General features: G+C 44.4%; 1 protein-coding gene across 2 annotated transcripts; it reads left to right on the top strand.

Moving 5' to 3' along the window:
- Positions 1–1,598: 1,598 nt before the first annotated feature.
- rpf2 (ribosome production factor 2 homolog) lies at positions 1,599–18,841 on the top strand. Of its 2 annotated transcripts, XM_067416624.1 has the most exons (9): positions 1,599–1,752; positions 3,948–4,080; positions 8,870–8,907; positions 11,315–11,354; positions 11,494–11,652; positions 11,781–11,880; positions 12,232–12,334; positions 12,499–12,643; positions 18,192–18,841. In XM_067416624.1, exons 1-9 carry the CDS (start codon positions 1,730–1,732, stop codon positions 18,366–18,368), a joined length of 918 nt encoding a protein of 305 aa, XP_067272725.1. In that variant the 5' UTR covers positions 1,599–1,729; the 3' UTR covers positions 18,369–18,841. The 2 variants fall into 2 exon arrangements, with proteins under 2 accessions (XP_067272725.1, XP_067272726.1); XM_067416625.1 differs by lacking the exons at positions 1,599–1,752; positions 3,948–4,080 and adding an exon at positions 4,553–4,562.
- Positions 18,842–23,373: the final 4,532 nt, after the last annotated feature.

Genomic DNA, 23,373 nt, shown 5'->3' with positions numbered 1-23,373 from the left:
CCTGAAGGAGACGCCGTCTGGATGGAGCAGATGTTGCTCTAGAACTTGGATAGACCTTTCAGCATTGATGGCCTTTCCAGATGTGTAAGCTGCCCATGCCACACACACTCATGCATCCCCATTGTGGCGAGGTGGACGAGCGAGAGACATGGGAAGAGCGAGCGAGACCGGGGATTGTGATTGTAAAAGAGCGTTACCTGTGCGCCGCACTGGTCTCGAGTCCTCTCATGAGGGAGCTCGGAGGCATATAAGGAGAGCAACACCGGGACCAGGCCTGGATTTATGTTGTTTTGTTTACGTTTTGTTGTGTATGTGCAAACTCACGGACGACTGCCCGTGTTAATTTCATTTTATTATTTTAAATTAAAAGTCATTAAACGTTCACCGGTTCCCGTCTCCTTCCTTTCCATCTGCGAACTCCGTTACACCCAGACCATCAGAGATCAGCTTCTGAACTGAGCGCTGAGACCGCTTGGGTTGTCCTTGTCCTCTTTAGTCCGGATGGCGTCCCAGTTTTCCGAGAAGAGCTTCAAATTTTGATTGTCTGACCACAGAACAGTTTTCCGCAGTTCATTTTAAATGAGCCTTGGCCTAGAGGAGACGCCTGCGCTTCTGGATCATGTTTAGATATGGCTTCTTCTTTGACCTGTAGAGTTTTAGCCGGCGACGGCGAATGGCGCGGTGGATTGTGTTCACCAATGTTTTCTGGAAGTATTCCTGAGCCCATGTTGTGATGTCCATTACAGTAATAATAATGTGTTCGATTTATATAGTGCTTTTCTAGTCACTCAAAGTGCTTTACATTGAAGGGGGGAATCTCCTCCACCACCACCAATGTGCAGCACCACCTGATGATGCGACGGCAGCCATATTGCTCCAGAACGCTCACCACACACCAGCTGATTGGTGGAGAGGAGACCGAGTGATGAAGCCAATCAGGATAGGGGGAAGATTAGGAGGCCATGATGGACAGAGGCCAGTGGGCAGATTTGGCCAGGATGCCGGGGTTACACCCCTACTCTTTTTCCGAAAAACATCCTGGGATTTTCGACCACAGAGAGTCGGGACCTCGGTTTAACGTCTCATCCGAAGGACGGTGCTCTTTATCAGTATAGTGTCCCCATCACTATACTGGGGCATTGGGTTGCATTGGGTTAAAATAACCCAACGTTGGGAAGGTGCTATACCAAGCCACAGTTGGGTTACGTGTTGGGTTATTTTTACCCCAACATTTTTAAGTGAGTAATATGCTCAGTGGCTCCTGCAGCACTGACACACGCATGTGGTCCGCTAGTGTTGGGAGTTAAATCTTCTTTTCCTCTCTCCACTCTCCCGCCTCTGTTGCTCCTCACGCTTCCGTCTCCTTTTCCCTCCCCATCTGTCCAAACCCCCGAGTGCTGCGGATGCCGAGCCAGAGGGTGTAGAGCAACACCAACATTTAATTTCAAAGTGAACTATCCCTTTAAACTGTGTGTGAAGATGAACGGAGGTCTTACGGGTGTGGAGCGACATTAGGGAGAGGAGTTAATGACAGACATCTCATTTCTGCTGAACTAACCCTTTAATGGAGTTGGTTTAGTTTGACGTGAAAATGAAACGCGCATAGAGAGACCTGTATTTTGACACTTCCGGCTCCACCGGAAACCAGACGGGAGTTTTGCGCTGGCTTCACTGAGCAGCTTCACGTGTTCCATCTCTCACACACACACACACACACACACACTCAAGCATGGCGCATCAAGACGGGATCGTGTGAGTAAACTTATCAAGACCTCACTGTCGCTATAGTTCTGAAGTCTGTTTGTGAAGAAAAACAACTCGCTGAGCGAGTGTGTGTGTGAGAGTGAGTGAGTTTGTGTGTGTGTGATTTTGTGCTCGTGGAGATCTGTGTGTGTGTGTGTTTGAGAGAGTGAAAGTGAGTGTGTGTGTGTTTGTGTGAGTGTGCTCATGTGGAGATTTGTGTGTGTATGAGAGAGAGAGAGAGAGAGAGTGTGTGTGTGTGTGTGTGTGTGTGTGTGTGTGTGTGTGTGTGTGTGTGTGTGTGTGAGAGAGAGAGAGAGAGAGAGAGTTTGTGCTCGTGGAGATGTGTGTGTGTGTGTGTGTATGAGAGAGAGAGAGAGTTTTTAAGCGAGATAGTGTGTGTGAGAGTTTGTGCTCATGTGTAGATCTCTGTGTGTGTATGAGAGAGAGATAGTAGTGTTTGTCTGTTTTTTTTTTGTTAGTTTGTGCTCGTGGGGATTTCTGTGTGTGTGCGTGAGAGTGTGTGTGTGTGTATGAGAGAGAGAGAGAGAGAGAGAGAGTGTGTGTGTGAGTGAGTGTGTGTGTGTGTATGAGAGAGAGAGAGAGAGAGAGAGAGAGAGAGAGAGAGTGTGTGTGTGTGTGAGTGTGTGTGTGTGAGAGTTTGTGCTCGTGGAGATGTGTGTGTGTATGAGAGAGAGAGAGTGTGTGTATGTGTGTGAGAGAGAGAGAGAGAGAGAGAGAGAGAGAGAGAGAGAGAGAGAGAGTGTGTGTATGAGAGAGAGAGAGAGAGAGAGAGAGATTGAGTGTGTGTGTGTGTATGAGAGAGAGAGAGAGAGAGTGAGAGTGTGTGTGTGTGTGTATGAGAGAGAGAGTGAGAGTGTGTGTGTGTGTGTGTATGAGAGAGAGAGAGAGATTGAGAGAGTGTGTGTGTGTATGAGAGAGAGAGAGAGATTGAGAGAGTGTGTGTGTGTATGAGAGAGAGAGAGAGAGATTGAGAGAGTGTGTGTGTGTATGAGAGAGAGAGAGAGAGATTGAGAGTGTGTGTGTGTGTATTAGTGATCGAGCGATATTTATTGATTGTGTTATTTCTGTAGTTTACAGTCACAGCGCTGAGCTGAGGGTTTTAGTGTTTGCGGCTTCACTCCGTTACACACAGATCAACACACCTACACCAGTGAACCCGTCTGACACCAGTAGTGTTCTAATGCAGTGCAGTCTTTGAACATTAATGCGGTTTCACCTTTATATTTATAAATGCAGCCACATTAACACCTGGCTAAACACATCTCTAAAGTCTCATGCTTCAAACGGAGAACAGAAATGAGCTGATCGATCAACTCCCGTAGCGACGAGCATTCCTCTTACAGCTTTATCAGGTGTGTGTTTAATAGACTAAAGAGTGAATACTCCGGGATTATGAGCGGTGATAGCTGTGCCGGGTTCGCCGTTTGTTTATCGGTATCAATGAGTGTGTGTGTGTGTCGGCGTCTGAAAGGCTGACGGCAGCGCTGTCTTCATCTCTGCGCTTAACACACACCTCGCGGAGACGGGCTTAAGCTGTGATTAATTCAGTGTTTATTATATCAATGTTAAATAGCAGACGTTAATATTTAAGCCACTCAAAGTTAAGCAGTTAAGCCAGTCGGTGTTGTCTGCATACGGTAGCCTGTGGTGAACGCGACTGAGCACACACACACACACACACACACACACACACAGAGAGAGAGAGAAATAAACTCAGCGCTGTTATTTCCATCATGCTCTCGTTCATGGCTGATTGATTTCAGTCCTGTGAAGTGACGTCTGTATTCTGACATGACGGATTACCTGACTGTGAGTTCGTCTCTACAGCGCCAAGTTTAAACGACATAACTATACATATCATCTCATAACATCTCAGCTGTGCATGACTGTTAAACGAAGTGTATTAATGATCAGGTAGTGTTCCCTCACCGCTGTTGACGCTCCCCTCAGACGGTCCTTTATTGGCGCTTGACTGCAATTCTCAAAACGTCCACAAGATGGCGCCGTTTATCGGGAAATTCGATATTACAAACCCGATTCCCGATTATGGGAAAATGCTTAAATACCGGGAAAAATATCGGTAATCCTATATATCGGTTGATCCCTACACACAACCACAAGACCAGTGTGTGTGTGTGTGTGTTGTTCCTCCACTCAGTGTGTGTGTGTGTGTGTTCCTCCAGGAAGGCCAAGACGCGGCGCTCCAAGCGTTTCCTGCAGAGCCGCGAGCCGAAGCTGACGGAGAACCTGAAGAACAGCATGATCATTAAAGGAGGAAACACCAGCGAGATGCTCACACAGGCCCTGAAGGACGTGGTGAGACGTGTGTGTGTGTGTGTGTGTGTGTGTGTGTTCTCACTGGCCCTGAAGGACGTGGTGAGACGTGTGTGTCTGTGTGTGTGTGTGTTCTCACTGGCCCTGAAGGACGTGGTGAGACGTGTGTGTGTGTGTGTGTGTGTGTGTGTGTGTGTGTGTGTTCTCTCACTGGCCCTAAAGGACGTGGTGAGTTGTGTGTGTGTGTGTGTGTGTGTGTGTTCTCTCACTGGCCCTAAAGGACGTGGTGAGTTGTGTGTGTGTGTGTGTGTGTGTGTGTGTGTGTGTGTGTGTGTGTGTGTTCTCACTGGCCCTGAAGGATGTGGTGAGACGTGTGTGTGTGTGTGTGTGTGTGTGTTCTCACTGGCCCTGAAGGACGTGGTGAGACGTGTGTGTTCTCACTGGCCCTGAAGGACGTGGTGAGACGTGTGTGTGTGTGTGTGTGTGTGTGTGTGTGTGTGTTCTCACTGGCCCTGAAGGACGTGGTGAGGCGTGTGTGTGTGTGTGTGTGTGTGTTCTCTCACTGGCCCTAAAGGACGTGGTGAGTTGTGTGTGTGTGTGTGTGTTCTCTCACTGGCCCTAAAGGACGTGGTGAGTTGTGTGTGTGTGTGTGTGTGTGTGTGTGTGTGTGTGTTCTCTCACTGGCCCTAAAGGACGTGGTGAGTTGTGTGTGTGTGTGTGTGTGTGTGTGTGTGTGTGTGTTAGGCCTGCACAATATTGGAAAAAAATTACATTGCGATATTATTTTCCCCCAACGATATATATTGCGATATTGAGAGCCATCCATCCAAAGTCAATAATTACCATTCCGTGATATTAATAATTTCAGTGATAAGCACGCTTCATTACAAGTGACAAAAAGAAATGTTGGAAAGTTTGCAAACAGGAAACTAACCCTCCAGTAGGGGGCAGCAGGTGACCGTCTGAATGAGTGAGTCACTGAGTCGTTCATTCAAACGATTCATTCGAACGCTGAATCGTTCACACTTGTTGCTGTGAGTGAGACGTGTTACGGTTCTGCTGTGAACGATTTTCACTGCTGAAATAGAACAACAACACTAACTGACTTTAAGTGAATGTTAATGAGTTGTTTATGGAGCCGTCATATGAAATCAGTGTCATTTACAGTCGTGATGGTGTTCAGGAAAACGCTCTAGTGTTGTGATTTCTCCTCGAGAGGCTGATCGAGCGTCAACAGTGCTTATTATCATCAGTTCATTATTATCCGCTATCGATCGCCACTTACACTAAACTAATGCACAAACATTCTTGCCTTTTGGTGATTCGCTAGTTGTTTTTTGTTTTAATCCGGCTCTTGTCCGTCAGTCGAGTAATATTCTCTTTCTCTTGTCCCTTCAGAACACCCACTTCTCCCGGACAAGCGTTAATGTCGAGCCCTGCTTTGTATTCGTCGTAGAGATCGTTGTGGTGCCGTTTGAAGTGATCAGACACATTGGTGGTGTTTTCTTGTTTTGTGGCCACAAGACACTCCATGCAGTACCTCTTTCTGTTCCACATCCTCCTTTATGTAGCCGAAATAGTCCCAAAAAGATGATTTCTGGTACGAACCTTTTTTTTTCCTCTTTGAATGTTTGGCCGTGAGCGGTGAGCAGCGGCACAGGGAACCAATCACTGCAGAGATGAGGAACGGGCAGGTCACTCCAGCAACACACTCGTGTTTCCTGTGAGCTTCCTTACTACAGACCATAAACAAATACTACTACCCTTCACATCGCATGTCCCGACGATATTACTATCTCACAGGCGCACATCGCGACAGAATATCGTTCCGCCCTAGTGTGTGTGTGTGTGTGTGTGTGTGCGACTGCTTGGCGACTTCAACATCCATCTTGATAAACACCTAGCTGCAGACTTCAGCACTCTACTGACTTCATTTGACCTTAAGTTAGTATCTACTACGGCTACTCACAGATCAGGTAACCAATTAGACCTGGTCTACACACGCAACTGCTCCACAGACAACACTTTAGTTACTCCATTACACACCTCAGACCACTTTCTCATCACTCTTAACCTCATACTGACTCCTGATACAACACGTACTCCTACACAGATTACCTTTCGGCGTAATCTACGCTCACTCTCTCCCTCTCGCCTATCCACTATGGTTTCATCTTCACTCCCTCCACCTGCTCAGTTCTCAGCACTGGACACTAACAGTGCTACCGACACTCTTTGCTCCACTCTAACATCCTCCTTAGACAGTTTTTGCCCCCTTTCATCCAGACCAGCCCGTCCCACCCCATCTGCCCCCTGGCTGTCTGAAGTTCTCCGTGAACATCGCTCTGGACTCAGGGCGGCAGAGAGGAAATGGCATAAATCTAAAAACAATACTGACCTTGCCTTGTATCAGTCTCTTCTCTCTTCTTTCTCTACAAATGTCTCCACTGCTAAAACATACTACCACAACAAAATCAACAATTGCTCTGACTCTCGCCAACTCTTTAAAACATTCTCCTCTCTCCTTTGTCCACCTCCTCCCCCTCCTTCATCAACTCTTACAGCTGATGACTTTGCATCATTTTTCACCAACAAAACAGCTCTCATTAGCAAACAGTTCTCCTCACCACAAACTGACACGCACATCTCAACAACTAACACGAACACGCTTCCATCCTTCTCTCCGCTCTCCGAGGCAGATATTTCTAAACTCATCCTTTCCAATCACCCTACTACCTGTCCTCTTGATCCTATACCCACTCATCTCCTTCAGGCTATTTCTTCTTCAATCACTCCTGCACTCACTCACATTGTCAACACTTCTCTTCACACGGGAACCTTTCCCACAGCATTTAAGCAGGCTCGGGTAACCCCACTGCTTAAGAAACCCTCTCTGAATCCAGCACTTTTAGAAAACTACCGACCGGTATCCCTTCTGCCTTTCATTGCAAAGACCCTTGAGCGAGTTGTGTTCAATCAACTCTCTATGTTTCTTGAAAGGGACAACCTCCTAGACAACAACCAATCCGGCTTCAAAAGCGGCCATTCGACTGAGACTGCCTTGCTCTCGGTAACTGAGGCACTGAGACTGGCAAAAGCAGCTTCCAGATCCTCAGTGCTCATTCTGCTGGATCTGTCTGCTGCTTTTGACACAGTTAACCACCAGATCCTCCTGTCAACACTTAAGAGGACGGGGATCTCAGGATCTGCTCTCCAGTGGTTCAGGTCTTACCTCTCTGGTAGGTCCTACAGGGTGTCATGGAGAGGTGAAGTGTCTAAGTCACATCATCTAGCTACTGGGGTTCCCCAGGGCTCAGTGCTTGGACCACTTCTCTTCTCCATCTACATGTCATCATTAGGTTCCGTCATTCAGAAACATGGCTTCTCCTATCACTGCTATGCTGATGACACTCAACTCTACTTCTCATTTCAACCAGATGATCCTACAGTCAGTGTTCGTATCGCTGCCTGTCTGACAGACATTTCTGACTGGATGAAAGAGCATCATCTTAAACTCAATCTTGCAAAGACAGAATTACTTGTTTTCTCAACCAACCCAGCACTTCATCAAAATTTCTCCATTCAGCTTGGTTCATCCACCATAACTCCATCAAGGACAGCCAGGAACCTTGGAGTTGTGATTGATGACCAGTTAAACTTCACTGACCACATTACTGCAACAGCCCGGTCCTGCAGATTTGCTTTATACAACATTAGAAAGATTAGACCCTTCCTATCAGAACAGGCTGCACAACTCCTGGTTCAAGCTCTTGTTCTCTCCAGACTGGATTATTGTAATGCTCTTCTGGCTGGGCTTCCAGCATGCACTATCAAACCCTTGCAGCTGATCCAGAATGCAGCGGCGAGAGTGGTCTTTAATGAGCCGAAGAGAGCGCATGTTACGCCTCTCTTCATCAAACTGCACTGGTTGCCAGTGGCTGCTCGCATCAAATTCAAGGCACTAGTTATCGCCTACAAAACAACCTCTGGCTCTGCACCAATATACCTAAATTCACTTGCTCAGACTTACACACCCTCCAGAAGCTTGCGTTCTGCGAGCGAGCGGCGCCTCGTGGTTCCATCCCAAAGAGGCATGAAATCGCTCTCACGGACATTTTCCGATTTCTCACGGACATTTTCCTGGACCGTTCCTACCTGGTGGAATGACCTGCCGATCTCAATTCGTGCTGCCGAGTCTGTAGCCATTTTTAAAAAACATCTTAAGACACATCTTTTCCATTTGCACTTGACCAATACAGAATAGCACTTACTGATCACCACAGCAACGACCAAAAGCGCACACTCCTGGATCATATCTACGTCTCTCATCCGGATTTGTGCCTTCAGGCGGGTATGTTACATAGTTATCATAACTATCAGAATCCAGTGTTCTGTATATTGCGTACGTGAGTTTTTGTTGTAGATGGCTATTGCTGCGCGTTTAGCTAGAATACAAAACCAACCCATTGGGCCACTGAATCTGCATTAACGACAACAGCTGGGGCAACAGCCTTAGTCCTAATGGGTTGTTATCATAGCTATCAAAATCCAGTGTTCTGTATTTTGCGTACGTGAGTTTTTGTTGTAGATGTCTATTTAAAAAATTAAAAAATAAAATAAAATAAAAAAATTGTTTATTGTGCTAATTAATTGAGATTTCTTACAGCTCTTACAGGTTGTTGGCCTTGTCTGTTTCGTTGCTTCTATTACTCTCTCCTTTTTTGTAAGTCGCTTTGGATAAAAGCGTCTGCTAAATGATTAAATGTAAATATTTTATCATCGTGTGTGTGTGTGTGTGTGTGTGTTCTCACTGGCTTTGTTTGTTTTTCAGTACGCGCTGAAGAAACCCAATGCAGTGATGTATAAGAAGTAAGTGTGACATCATCAGGTGTAATTCTGCACACACACCCGCGGTCACACACACTTAATGCTCTGCACTGCCGCTGCATCCGTCTCTAAGCCCCGCCTCTCTGAGCGGCTCTGCTGTGATTGGTCAGAAAGCAAGTGCTCTATTTTCTTATTATTGATTACCCAAAAGTTTTTAATTCATACTGAAAGCCAGAGGGCGCCCTCGAGCGGAAAACGCCACATTTGCCTCAGAGAAGTAATGACGTTCTGTAAACAGAAGATAGAGACGCTTTGATTAAAGATGACGACAGTAAAGTGCATTATAATGCCGTGCTGATGGACGTAGAACGCTATAAAAGAACGCCTCGTCTGCCTCACTCTGATGAGAAGCCACATCAGCTCACACACACTCGACTGACCATATGAAGTGAGTTAAACATGTTATTAAACGTTGTCTTTAGTTGAACAGGTTTATGAACGCTTCACTAGTTTGTGAAGATGTTTGACTCGTGTTGCTTTTCCAAACGCGCGTTATAAGCGACTCAAACTCGCAGTCCTTCAGACGGAGCAGCGTTTATCACAGAGCCGCTCTTCGCTAACACACTGGGCATTTATTTAATTAAAATCACAGCCTTTGAGCTTTCATACTCGCACACAAGCCAAATCGCGACTGCGGTTCGATTTCGATTAATTGTGCAGCCCTAGTTCACATCGGAGGTGTTGGAGCTGTGGCTTTGATGCCATACGTCACAGTCACCCGGAGTCGGGCTGCCTCAAGTCGGACAGGATCATTGAAAAGTTGTTCTCAGTCAGCTGAACAAATTCTTAAACTCGAACAGATACATTGGCAATTTTCAATCTGGATTCCGACCGCATCACAGAGACAGCGCTCATAAAGGTCATAAATGATATTCGCTTAAATACTGATACAGACAAAACAGTAAGCCACAACATGCCTCTAGACAGACCGGAACGTGTCCAGTGAGAGGGGCTGTTGCTCAGGTGTTATCGGAAGCTGAAGTATGTTGTCCTGGCTTCCCTGTCCATTTTCCAGAATGTCATCTTTGGGCGCTGAATCCTGGAGCAGTTCTAATCCATCACAGTCAGTCTGTGGTGAGCTCTGTGGGCAGGGCTCCGCTGGGAGTGTGTCCGTGAGCAATGGTTGTTGCGGCTGCGTGGTCTTATCATTTACCCCTTTTCCACCAAGGCAGTGCTGGTGCTAAATCGGAGCCAGAGCCTAGTTTCAAATCGGTTCTTTGAGTTTCCACAGCCAAAGCACCAGCTCCGAGCCAGGAAGAGTGGTTCTTAAGTAACACCAAAACATTGCTGGGCTAGAAGTAAGAACCGCTTGCGTCACCGGCTGGGGGCGGCGTTACCGTGATCAACAAGATGAACACAAACCTGTGACCGCCATTTTTTCAATAGCAGCTAATCAAGCTAACAGCTGCTGGATTGTAATCTCCGTCTATACAAATCATGGAGAGCTGCACGAATGCGTTGGATTTGCGGCGTTTTAATGCTGATGTAGGATCATAAAGCCATGAGCCACTGAGGGAAGGCTTGTTCGAGATGCATCGGCGCGCGCTGTGCAGACTGATCGCGTATGACATCAAAGTAGAGCGAGCGCCAACGACCCCTTATGCATTTGAATCGCTCACGCGGTATTTTGATATCATACACGGATCGGTCTGCGCAGCGCCGATGCATCTCGAACAAGCCTGGTGTGTTTGTATTTCCCGCTGCCTCGCTAGCATTGCTAAAACACTAGCGAGAAAGATGAGACGTATACAGTGACGTAAGACCTAGCTCTGCGGTGGCTCTCTTACATGTGGAAAGCCAAAACGGTTCATAAAGGCTCTCAAGTCGAACCAACTTAGAACTGACACTAGCACGGGCTCTGAACTAGCACTCGGTTCATTCTGGTGGAAAAGGGGTAATTGTCCTTGTGGGATGTGTCAGCCGCATGTCCATTCAGGAGCTGAAATGAAGTCCTGTGGTCGTCCATACTCTGTATCAGGTTGAGTGGGTTAAAACACACAGCTGAAGGATGATGAAGGGAAAAATGATATTGTCCTTTAGCACTCAAGTGCACCAAGTTTGTTTGGGTGAAGGCCATTTGATGTAAACAGTTGTCTCTGACTCCAGAAGAGATTGAAGTTGTCAATGAAGTAACACATTGTAACACAGTCACACATGCCAGTATGATGATGATGATGATGATGATGATGATGATGATGATGATGATGATGTTGGTGATGATGATGATGATGATGATGTTGGTGATGATGATGATGATGATGATGATGATGATGATGATGATGATGATGATGTTGGTGATGATGATGGTGGTGGTGGTGGTGATGATGATGATGATGATGATGATGATGATGTTGGTGATGATGATGATGATGGTGTGTTGTCCTGACAGGAAGAACATGGTGCGGCCCTTCGAGGACTCCACGGCTCTGGTGAGCTCATGACACGCACATGCGCACACACAGCCCTGATCCTCATCTACACACACACACACACACACACACACACACACACACACACACACACACACACACACACACACTTAACGCTCCTGTGTTTGCTCTCCTCCAGGAGTTCTTCTCCAAGAAGTCTGACTGTTCTCTGTTTCTGTTCGGATCGCACAACAAGAAGAGGCCCAACAACCTGATCTTCGGCCGCATGTTTGACTTCCACGTGCTGGACATGTTTGAGCTGGGCCTGGAGCGCTCCGTGTCTCTGAGGGACCTGAAGGTGTGTGTGTGTGTGAAGGGGAGCTTCAGGGGATGTGTGTGTAAGAGAACCTGGCGCTGATCTGTGTGTGTGTGTGTGTGTGTGTGTGTGTGTGCCTCTAACTGACTTTGATCTGTGTGTGTGTGCAGAAGGACACGTGTCCTGTGGGCACCAAACCAATGCTTGTGTTCGCCGGAGAGCTGTTCGACACGGACCGAGAGCACCAGCGCTTGAAGAACGTGCTGACAGGTGAACACAGACACACACACACACACACATAGTGTTTCCATGTTTTATGGGGACTTTCCATAGGCGTAATGGATTTTATACTTTACAAACCGTATTTTTTATCCCCCTACACTGCCACTAAACCTACACACACACACACACACACACACACACACACATCAGGGTGTGTTTATTATAGAGAGTTTATTATAGAGGACTCATCTTAATCAGCAGACACCACACATCACTGCAGTCTTCACTGATTATATAACCTAGATTAAACACAGCATTGCTTCCATTCATATGTGTGTGTGTGTCTGTGTGTGTGTCTGTGTGTGTGTCTGTGTGTGTGTCTGTGTCTGTGTGTGTCAGACTTCTTCTGTGGACCCAGAGTGTCTGCGGTGCGTCTGGCTGGACTTGAGCATGTGCTTCACTTCACAGCGGTGGAGGGCAGGATCTACATGCGGAGCTACAGGTGAACACACACACACACACACACACACACACACACACACACACACACACACACACACACACACACACACACACACACACACACACACACACACACACACACACACACACACCCACCCACCACTGCGTCACATGACCCAACACACTCCTGATGTGTGTTCCCAGGGTGTTGCTGAAGAAGTCAGGCTGCCGCACGCCGCGCATCGAGCTGGAGGAGATGGGCCCTTCCTTCGACTTCACCATGAGGAGGAGCCACATGGCCTCAGAAGACCTGTACAGAACCGCTCACCGACGGCCCAAAGGAGTGAAGGTGCGGCACACACACACACACACACCATCTGATCCGGCCGACTGCAGTAACCCTCGGGATAAACAGAGGGACTAACATTAGCGTAGATGCCGCTCTTCTGATGATGTAACGAGTCCATCAGGTGTTATGGGAAGTGTTCCCGGTTCCGGCTGACCTAGTTAATGCAGCCGAACAATCAGTCAATTGATCTGAATAATGAGAGTTAATAATGTTCTGTGTGTATGCCATAGTAAACAGATGTGTTTTTAGTCTAGATTTAAACTGACAGAGTGTGTCTGCTTCCCGAACAATGCTAGGAAGACTGTTCCAGAGTTTAGGAGCTAAAGAGGAAAAGGATCGACCGCCTGCAGTTGATTTAGATATTCTAGGTATGATCAACTGGCCAGAGTTTAGAGACCGCAGTAGACGTGATGGAGTATAATGTGTTAAGAGCTCGCTTAAGTACTGGAGCTAAACCATTTAGTGCTTTGAGTAATAAGCAGGATTTTAAAATGTCTGCGATGTTTAATAGGGAGCCAGTGCAGTGTTGACAGAACTGGACTAATATGATCATACTTCCTGGTTCTGGTAAGAACTCGAGCTGCTGCGGTTTGGACCAGCTCAACATGACATCATGACTCTGCGTAAACATACACGGCACTTCCTAAAGCCAAGAGGCGTGTTATCTGTACGCATTTTGAGCTATCCGCGTGTATGTCTACGCCGTGTGATTCCGCCAACCTGATCTCACAGAATTAATATTTATAGCCTAATTTTATATTTTGGGGCAACTAACTCCACTCCTACCCTAAACCTACACACTCCCAACAATATAAAACACGTAACAGGCAAATAAATCTACAGTCTAGTGTACAGCGTGGATTAATTGCAAAAGCGGACCAAAAAACTGTTTAAAAGTATTAACTCGTGTTGCATTCCAAGTCTTCTGAAGTCCTACGATGTCTTCATGTGAAGAACAGAAATGCTCTCAATGTTTTAGTCGTTGAAATGACCGCGCCCCTTTGTGAACAGAACACACACAGACTGATACAGAATAATACACACGACGACTCTTTAGAATGACGCGATCGGTCACGAGACACACCACAGCCAATGCTGTCAAAGCTGACGTGACGGTTCTTCCGGCGGGAATATTTCAAATGTAATATTAATCTTTGGCGGCTGGACTCGACGTTCTGATCGCTTTAGGGGATTTCTTCAAACAAATCAATCGGTTGGCCTCGGAACACTTGGAGTATTTGTACTTTCTGAATAAATTATGCCTGCAGTCGTATCTGCCCGTTATATCCTGTTTTTTATAATACACAAATCGGTAGGTTTAGGGAAGAGTTTTGAGTTGCGTGTTCAAAATGTGTCTGAATACACCCGCCTAAAGGATTATTAGGAGCACCTGTTCTATTGCTCATTAATGCATTTATCTAATCAGCCAATCACATGGCAGTTCTTCAGTGCATTTAGGGGTGTGGTCCTGGTCAAGACGATCTCCTGAACTCCAAACTGAATGTCAGAATGGGAAAGAAAGGTGATTTAAGCCGTTTTGAGCGTGGCATGGTTGTTGGTGCCAGACGGGCCGGTCTGAGTATTTCACAATCTGCTCAGTTACTGGGATTTACACACACAACCATTTCTAGGGTTTACAAAGAAAGGTGTGAAAAGGGAAGAGCATCCAGTCTGCAGCAGTCCTGTGGGAGAAAATGCCTTGTTGATGCTCGAGGTCAGAGGAGAATGGGCCGACTGATTCAAGCTGATAGAAGAGCAACTTTGACTGAAATAACCACTCGTTACAACCGAGGTATGCAGCAAAGCATTTGTGAAGCCACAACACACACAACCTTGAGGCGGATGGGCTACACCAGCAGAAGACCCCACCGGGGACCACTCATCTCCACTACAAATAGGAAAAAGAGGCGACAATTTGCACGAGCTCACCGATAGTGGACAGTTGAAGACTGGAGAAATGTTGCCTGGTCTGATGAGTCTCGATTTCTGTTGAGACATTCAGATGGTAGAGTCAGAATTTGGCGTAAACAGAATGAGAACATGGACCCATCATGCCTTGTTCCCACTGTGCAGGCTGGTGGTGGTGGTGTAATGGTGTGGGGGATGTTTTCTAGGCACACTTTAGGCCCCTTAGTGCCGATTGGGCATCGTTTAAATGCCACGGCCTACCTGAGCATTGTTTCTGACCATGTCCATCCCTTTATGACCACCATGTGCCCATCCTCTGATGGCTACTTCCAGCAGGATAATGCACCATGTCACAAAGCTCCAATCATTTCAGATTGGTTTCTTGAACATGACAATGAGTTGACTGAACTAAAATGGCCGCCACAGTCCCCAGATCTCAACCCAATAGAGCATCTTTGGGATGTGGTGGAACGGGAGCTTCGTGCCCTGGATGTGCATCCCACAAATCTCCATCAACTGCAAGATGCTCTCCTATCAATATGGGCCGACATTTCTAAAGAATGCTTTCAGCAGCTTGTTGATCAATGCCACGGAGAATTAAGGCAGTTCTGGAGGCGAAAGGGTCAAACACAGCATTAGTGTGTGCTCCTAATAATCCTTTAGGTGAGTGTGTGTGATGGGTAGGTTTAGGGGCAGTGTGTGTGTGTGATGGGTAGGTTTAGGGGCAGTGTGTGTGTGTGTGATGGGTAGGTTTAGGGGCAGTGTGTGTGTGTGTGTGATGGGTAGGTTTAGGGGCAGTGTGTGTGTGTGTGATGGGTAGGTTTAGGGGCAGTGTGTGTGTGTGTGTGATGGGTAGGTTTAGGGGCAGTGTGTGTGTGTGATGGGTAGGTTTAGGGGCAGTGTGTGTGTGTGTGTGATGGGTAGGTTTAGGGGCAGTGTGTGTGTGTGTGTGATGGGTAGGTTTAGGGGCAGTGTGTGTGTGTGTGATGGGTAGGTTTAGGGGCAGTGTGTGTGTGTGATGGGTAGGTTTAGGGGCAGTGTGTGTGTGTGTGATGGGTAGGTTTAGGGGCAGTGTGTGTGTGAATGAAACAGTGTTGATTAACACGCTAACTCGCGAACTAACTGACTGTATTACCTCTTATATTCAATTTTGTGAAGAAACAGTTATTGATACTAAGATGGTTAAAATCTTCTCAAATAATAAGCCATGGCTCTCTAAAGATTTAAAAAAACTCCTCAATGAAAAGAATTGGGCATTTCGGGAAAATAATCATGATGGATTTAAAATTAAAAGGAAGGAACTGAGAGCTATGATACAGAAAGCAAAGATTGATTTTAAACATAAGATAGAGGATCAGTTAGCGAATCAAGACGCAAGGAGTGCTTGGCAAGGCTTGAATAAGATGATGGGGCGTGACTCAAGAAATGTAAATAATGATATCATTATAGGGACGGATGGTTTTAAATGGGTTAACGATTTGAATTTGTTTTATGGAAGATATGATGTAGCCGATAACTGGAATAAGATTGAACAAATAAGTAATAATATCCCAGTGGCGCCACCAATTTGGTTGACAGGGGACCAAATCAGAAGGTCACTTAAAAGTATTAAACCCAATAAAGCACCGGGTCCAGATGGCCTTAAGGGCAGAGTTTTAAAGATATGTGCAAATGAACTAACTGACCCCCTAACAAAATTATTTCAGTTTTTATTAAACTTACAGATAGTACCGAATCTATGGAAGTTATCATTTATAAGACCTCTTCCGAAAAAAGTAAAAGCAAAGAATCTAGATGACTTTCATCCAGTGGCGTTAACATCAATACTTGCTAAATGCATGGAAAGAGTAGTTAGTGATTATATTAAACAAGACATATCAGAACAATTAGACGTACTGCAATTTGCATATAAAGCACAAAGAGGAACAGAGGATGCAACGCTCACTATGGTCGATACAATTACAAGCCATTTACAAAAAGCAAAGGCTTACGTGCGTGTTCTTTTTATTGATTACACGTCTGCCTTTAATACCATGCAGATACATCTGCTATTGGAACGTCTCTTGATCCTAGGTGTAAATGGAGGAATAGTTCATTGGATAAAGAATTTTTTAACAAATCGACCACAGCGAGTTTGTGCTCGAGGGTTCGAATCAGATATTATATTTTTAAATACGGGGGCACCCCAAGGATGCGTCCTGTCACCTCTTTTATTTTCGGTCTATACAAATGGTATAAGAGTGCAGCATGAGAATTATAAATTATATAAATACGCAGATGATATGGCACTTGTGGCCCTTTTATGGAAAGACTGTACATTTTGAGTACGAGGAACATGTTTTGAAATTAGAAAAATGGTGTGAAGAAAGTTCCTTATTGATAAATGTCCATAAAACAAAAGAGCTGATTTTAAATTATCCGGAGCCTTTAACAGAAATACTGCTATGTGATCAAACTGTTGAAATTGTGAAGACTTTTAAATATTTAGGAATCATGATTGATTGTAAAATGAACTTCTCTGATAATGTGGCTCTTATTTGTAAGAAAGCAAATCAAAGGTTATTCTTGCTAAGGAAATTGAAAGATTTTTGTGTGAGTACAGCTGTGCTGCAAAGAGTTTATACAGGTCTAATTGAGAGTGTTTTAGGGTATAACATTACAGTGTGGTTCGGACGAGTTACTCTGGTAAATAAAGTTAAATTAGACAGAGTTACAAGAGTAGCTGGAAAAATTATAGGATTAAAGCAAAAATCTGTCGCTCAGTTATACCAAACTGCTGTTCAGAGAAAAGCTTTGATTATAACAAGAGACACAACACACCCCTTGAATCATGTTTTTGAATTACTACCATCACGTCGTCGCTATAGAGTGCCAAAAGCAATTAGAGCAATATATAAACAAACGTTCGTACCAAACGCAATAAGTCTTTTGAATAAGAGGTAAGAAATGTGAATATTTTAATTTTGTCATTGTAGATGTATTGTATTGTTAGATGTATTTATTGTATGTTGTGTACTGTAAATTGTTCTGTGATTGTGTGGCGAGACCAAAGATCAATTTTCAGCTTAGGCTGAACAATAAAGTACTACTAAACTAAACTAAAAAGCGATTATGCGTCTTGATAGCACACCAAAATGGCATAGGAATTGGCGTGTCATACATACACCATTTCATGAGATCAGGCTGACCAGCTGGAGTTTGTTTATTAAGCGAGCAGGGCAACCACCCAGTAGAGCATTACAATAATCTCTCTGTCTGTCTGTCTCTGTCTATCTGTCTGTCTATCTGTCTGTCTGTCTATCTATCTATCTATCTATCTATCTATCTATCTATCTATCATGGACTAGCTGGAGTTTGTTTATTAAGCGAGCAGGGCAACCACCCAGTAGAGCATTACAATAATCTAGCCTTGAGCTCATGAACGCATCGACTAACTGTTCAGCACTGAGAGCATGTGCCGTAGTTTAGATATATTTTTAAGATGGTAGGATGCGGTTTTACAGATGCTAGAAACAACACACACACACACACACACACACACACACACACACAGGGAATGCTGGGACATGTGGCTCTGTTGTGTAACTGCTGTCCAGATGTTTCTCTGGTCAGTCATGTGCTTCCTCCATCTCTCCTGCAGCCCAAGAAGAAGAAGAATATTTCCCATGATGCCTTTGGCACGAGACTGGGCCGCTTGCACATGCAGAAGCAGAACCTGGACAAACTGCAGACGAGGAAGATGAAGGGCCTGAGGAAGAGGAGAGGGGCGGAGCCAGCGGAGAGCCCAGCGGCCAAAAGCCCCCGCAGAGACGAGTGACACACACACACACACACACACACACACACACACCTGAGGAAGAGGAGAGGGGCGGAGCCAGCGGAGAGCCCAGTGGCCAAAAGCCCCCGCAGAGACGAGTGACACACACACACACACACACACACACACACACCTGAGGAAGAGGAGAGGGGCGGAGCCAGCGGAGAGCCCAGTGGCCAAAAGCCCCCGCAGAGACGAGTGACACACACACACACACACACACACACACACACACACACCTGAGGAAGAGGAGAGGGGCGGAGCCAGTGGAGAGCCCAGCGGCCAAAAGTCCCCGCAGAGACGAGTGACACACACACACACACCTGAGGAAGAGGAGAGGGGTGGAGCCAGCGGAGAGCCCAGCGGCCAAAAGCCCCCGCAGAGACGAGTGACACACACACACACACACACACACACTTACTCCCACACACACACCGTCACGTGACCAGCAGGAAATAAACAGATTCTCCATATCCTGTGTGTTTGTGTGTGTGAGAGAGAGAGAGTGTGTATGTCTGTCTGTTTGTGTGTTGCACATGAAACATATTAATGTCAATAATATGTGGGAAGAAACTACATGTCAATGATTTTAAGTTCTCTCAACGCATTTACGTTCCTTAAGAAACTTTACTCTGTGTGTGTGTCAGTGTCAGTAAAGATTCTTAGGGAATGTAAATGTGTTGAGAGAACTCAAAATCATTGACATGTAGTTTCTTCCCACACATTGACATTAATATGTTTCATGAGCAACGGTTCAGTCCAGCATTATGTATTAAACTACAGCTGCCGATGCTTGGCCCTGATTGGCTGATGATCGGTCTATGGTGTGCAGTTATTTCAGGGAAGAAGTTCCAGCAGGTTTGGGCCGCATCACCATTCCATATCACTCCGCCTTACAGCCGAAGCACAGCACTGAACAACAGAATGAATACATTAGTGATAGGATTAAATCAAACTCATTATTTCCACTGCAAATGACAGTTCGTGTACAGACAGCACATACTCTAGCCCTAACCTGTGTCAGCGCTGCTCTGATGTTTTATTTTGTTCAATTTCTGAAACGATTGAGAAATGCAAATTAATATTTGTTGTATAGTTTTGATCTATAACTGTATGGTTATGTATATTAATCATTGAGTCATCAATTGTTCCTTATGTTTCAGACAAAATATATTTCACAGTTACTCTGTGTTTGGGTGTGTGTTCGGTTTTTGCCCCTTATTCGTGTCTCATCCCAGGTTTCTGAAGGGGCCGCTGAATGAGCAAAGACTCAGCGCTGAGGCAGAGTATCCAAAATCTCTCCGCTTTAATTATTAAACATCGGTTATATACATTGAATACGGAGTGTGTAACATGATTTGAACCAATGAGAGACAGATTACATCATACATACAGGGTATAGGAATGTGATAAACAACGTAAAGCAAATCTAAATATAGTCATCTGTTGGTCAGATATCCAGGCCTTCCTTGAGCTCCTGAAGATCTCGTGATAGAAGATAGCAGAGACCATTCTCTAACTCCCAGTCACTCCACCAGCACCTGTTCCTCATTGGAGTGCTTCCAGCAGATATAAACCAATCAAACACAGAATACATCTTCCTCAGAGAGAGAGAGAGAGAGAGAGGGATGAGAGACCCCCTGACCACTTCTCTTCCATCTGAGACCAACATAAATCTATCAGTGCGCGAGCTTTATTATAGCGCAGATATACAGTCTTGATTGAGTCACATAAATAATGAAATCTTCAATATCAGTCTAAAGAGAATGAAGCGTTAGACAGAATCAGTGTTTGACCCGTTTGTGCATTTCATCCGAATGCAAAGCTTCAGTCCAATAAGCCATACATTAGAAAATCATTGAAATATGCACTTTTCATAATACACATCTGTCTCAAAGCAGCTTTACAGTAACTGCATGTGTTTACAGTACAAATAGAGTGCTGTTATCAGGAGACTGAGGAAGCCATTGTGTCACACACTCCAGGTCAGGAGGGGGCGCTAAACACACTTAAAGAGAGAGTGGACAAATTCCAAACAAGCTGTTAGAAAACAGAAGATTGAAGCAAATATGAAGACGTAAAATCCAAAGGAAAGAGTAAAATATGGAGCCATTAGAGAATGGCATCATCAGGGACAGGGAAACTAAAGGGAGGGTTAGACATCTTACATGGTCTTAGATCTTACATTCTAACCCAGAATGTAAGAATAGTGATGACCAGGGCCTCATTTATCAAGGGTGCGTACGCAGTTCTGAGCGTAGTGAGTGCGTAAGAACAGTTTCACGCAAAGTGTGGGATTTACCAACTTTTACGTGGAAATGTGTGTATTATAAGCACACCTCTGAGCATGCTGACGCAGAGAAACTAGTGGTAGAACAGCGATACTACACATCAAACAGCACGGAAAGGGTTACTTCAGCAATTAACATATGGCTTTATATCAGTAGAAACCTGGGAGTATATTCGAATGATCGTGCTAAATTTATTTAACACTAAATTTATATATAAAATTATGCATTGTCTTTAAAATGACTATCTTTATCTATATGGATGGATGGATATAGATTTAAAGTAATTTTAAACACAATGCGTAATTGGTTTCTAACCCTAAAAAAGACAGTTGTGACAAATGTTGGATGCAATTTTTTCCTTGGACCCGACCCACAGTTCCCTCACTGAAATCCTCAACAAGCCAAAATAAAACGGGGCTTGCCTGCAGTCGCCAGATTTCCAGACATTATTGGAGCCACAGACTGACCCACATCGCCACAAAAGCTGTTCTCTGCTAGACAAATAATCATTTGTGTTGCAAATTTGTTGTTGTTGTTGTTAAACGTCATTGTCGTCAACGTTAAAATGATTGACTCATTTTGTGTTTGTGAAGTTCCTCTTTTTGCCATAACTGCGGTGAGGGAGAAAAAAAACAATCTCGTGATTTTAAAGGGATGTGTTGTCCCCATATATGGTTCATTGGAGGCGTTTCTGAATGCTAATGACTGTGATCGTGAACGAGCAGGGCACTTACGCACATGTGGGATTCATCAACAGCGATTGCTTACTCGAACTGTGTACGCACGTTTGATAAATACAGATTTTCTTGTAGACACATTCTAAATTTCAGTCATACGACGAAATATAGAACATTTTCTACGCACTGTTAATAAATGAGGGCCCAGATGAAGGATAGCTCACAGTAATCCGAATGGCTACACATGATAAGGAAGCGCCCAAATGTTTCCGTGGATATTGTGAGGTTGCAGAAACTATAGAGCATGTGCTGCTGAGTTACACACACTATGAAGAGCAGAGGGAACAGGGTGGAAGGAAAAGCGGCAGTAACGGACAGGAAGGAAGGAAATACTGGAGAACGGGGAGAATGAACAAAGCAGAGCAAGCTTTGAAGAGCAGATGCTAATGGACGCTGAAGAAGAAGAAGAAGAATGCCTCCTGCGCATGCGCACTCTGAGGACACACCTGAGGCCTCCTGCGCATGCGCGTTCTGAGGCCAAACCGAAAGAAAAGACTCGATTCTGCCGAGATGTAAAGTCTCATTTCCAGGAGTTAAAAACGGTCATAAATATCACATTACGGTAAGTTCATTCATCAGCTTCTGATATCATGTCATATTATTGTCCAGTGTTTTCTGTGTGTGATCATATTAACCCTAATATGTCCTTAGTTTCCTGTTTACACTCAGTGCATTTGGGGTCTATATGACCCCAAAATGTAAAGAGTGATTGTAAAAAAAATATACATTTTTAATATTACATATAATATATTATTTTTTTTGTTCACTTCTCATCTATACAGTAATGCTGTGTTTTTGGATATTCAAAGTACTTTTGTACCTATTTACCACACAAATCCTCATTTATACCATTAGCTTGCGTGTGAAATATCAATTTTTTATGAAAAAAATACTTAAATCATGATCTAAATTAAAATGAATTTGTTTCTGGATATTGATATAGGTGTTAGCTGTACAATTCTGCCATCTGTTGGTCAAAGACAAACTTGAAGGAATTACAATTTAAGAAAGAAATTGTTTTGTCCATAGGGGGCAATAGAGATCCATTCATTTTACTGGATGTGGCCAACTGCTCATATCATAACTTTTGTTATACATTTTGTGAATTTATACATGTATAAACATTATACAAGACATAAAAAAATAAATATTCCTTCAAATAGTAGAATTTTGGTAGTTTTTGATAAGTTTTGAAATGTCTGTTTTAACAAAATACCACATAAATCGCCACATAAGAAACACCTAAAGTACAAGACTTAGAATCGGATTGTAGTTGAATATTATTTATTTTAATGAACCAAATGTGGAAAAAAATTATTAACTTTAGAATTTTGAAGATATTAATTTAATAATATATATATAAAAAAACCAGCAGCAATATGCATAAATGACCAGGAGTGAAGAATGAACATTGAATAACAATATAATTTTTTGATAATCAAATTCTGAACACTGACCATAAAAGCAATAACTAGCTACAAAAATTATTACATAATTCACATGGTAAAAAAGCAGTTCAGAATGTTGTGAATGAACATGTATCATGAACAAAAATCAGTCCATGCTCTGGCCCTCTTTTGTATGGGAATATATGTTATGGGAACAATTACTTTGCTTTCAAAACAAAGTTGCAGCTCTTAGATCTCAGAGTAAACTTTCTCAAAGTTGAACGGGTCAGTTTCCTTTCATCTCTCCCTTGCTCTCTCTGCGTGTGTGTGTGTGTGTGTGTGTGTGTGTGTGTGTGTGTGTGTGTGTGTGTGTGTGTGTGTGTGTGTGTGTGTGTGTGTGTGTGTGTGTGCGTGTGTGTGTGTGCATGCATTAGGTCTCACTGATTCACTCAGGTACTCACATTTGTTGCTGATTTCATTTGACAAATTCCATAGATGCTCTCTCTCTCTCTCTCTCTCTCTCTCTCTCTCTCTCTCTCTCTCTCTCTCTCTCTCTCTTCTCTCTCTCTCTCTCTCTCTCTCTCTCTCT

This window comes from Pseudorasbora parva, chromosome 15 (assembly GCF_024679245.1).
Source record: "Pseudorasbora parva isolate DD20220531a chromosome 15, ASM2467924v1, whole genome shotgun sequence".
Classification (NCBI taxonomy): domain Eukaryota; kingdom Metazoa; phylum Chordata; class Actinopteri; order Cypriniformes; family Gobionidae; genus Pseudorasbora; species Pseudorasbora parva.
The sequence above is the reverse complement of the archived record's forward strand: the minus strand, read 5'-3'. Positions and strand labels throughout refer to the sequence as shown.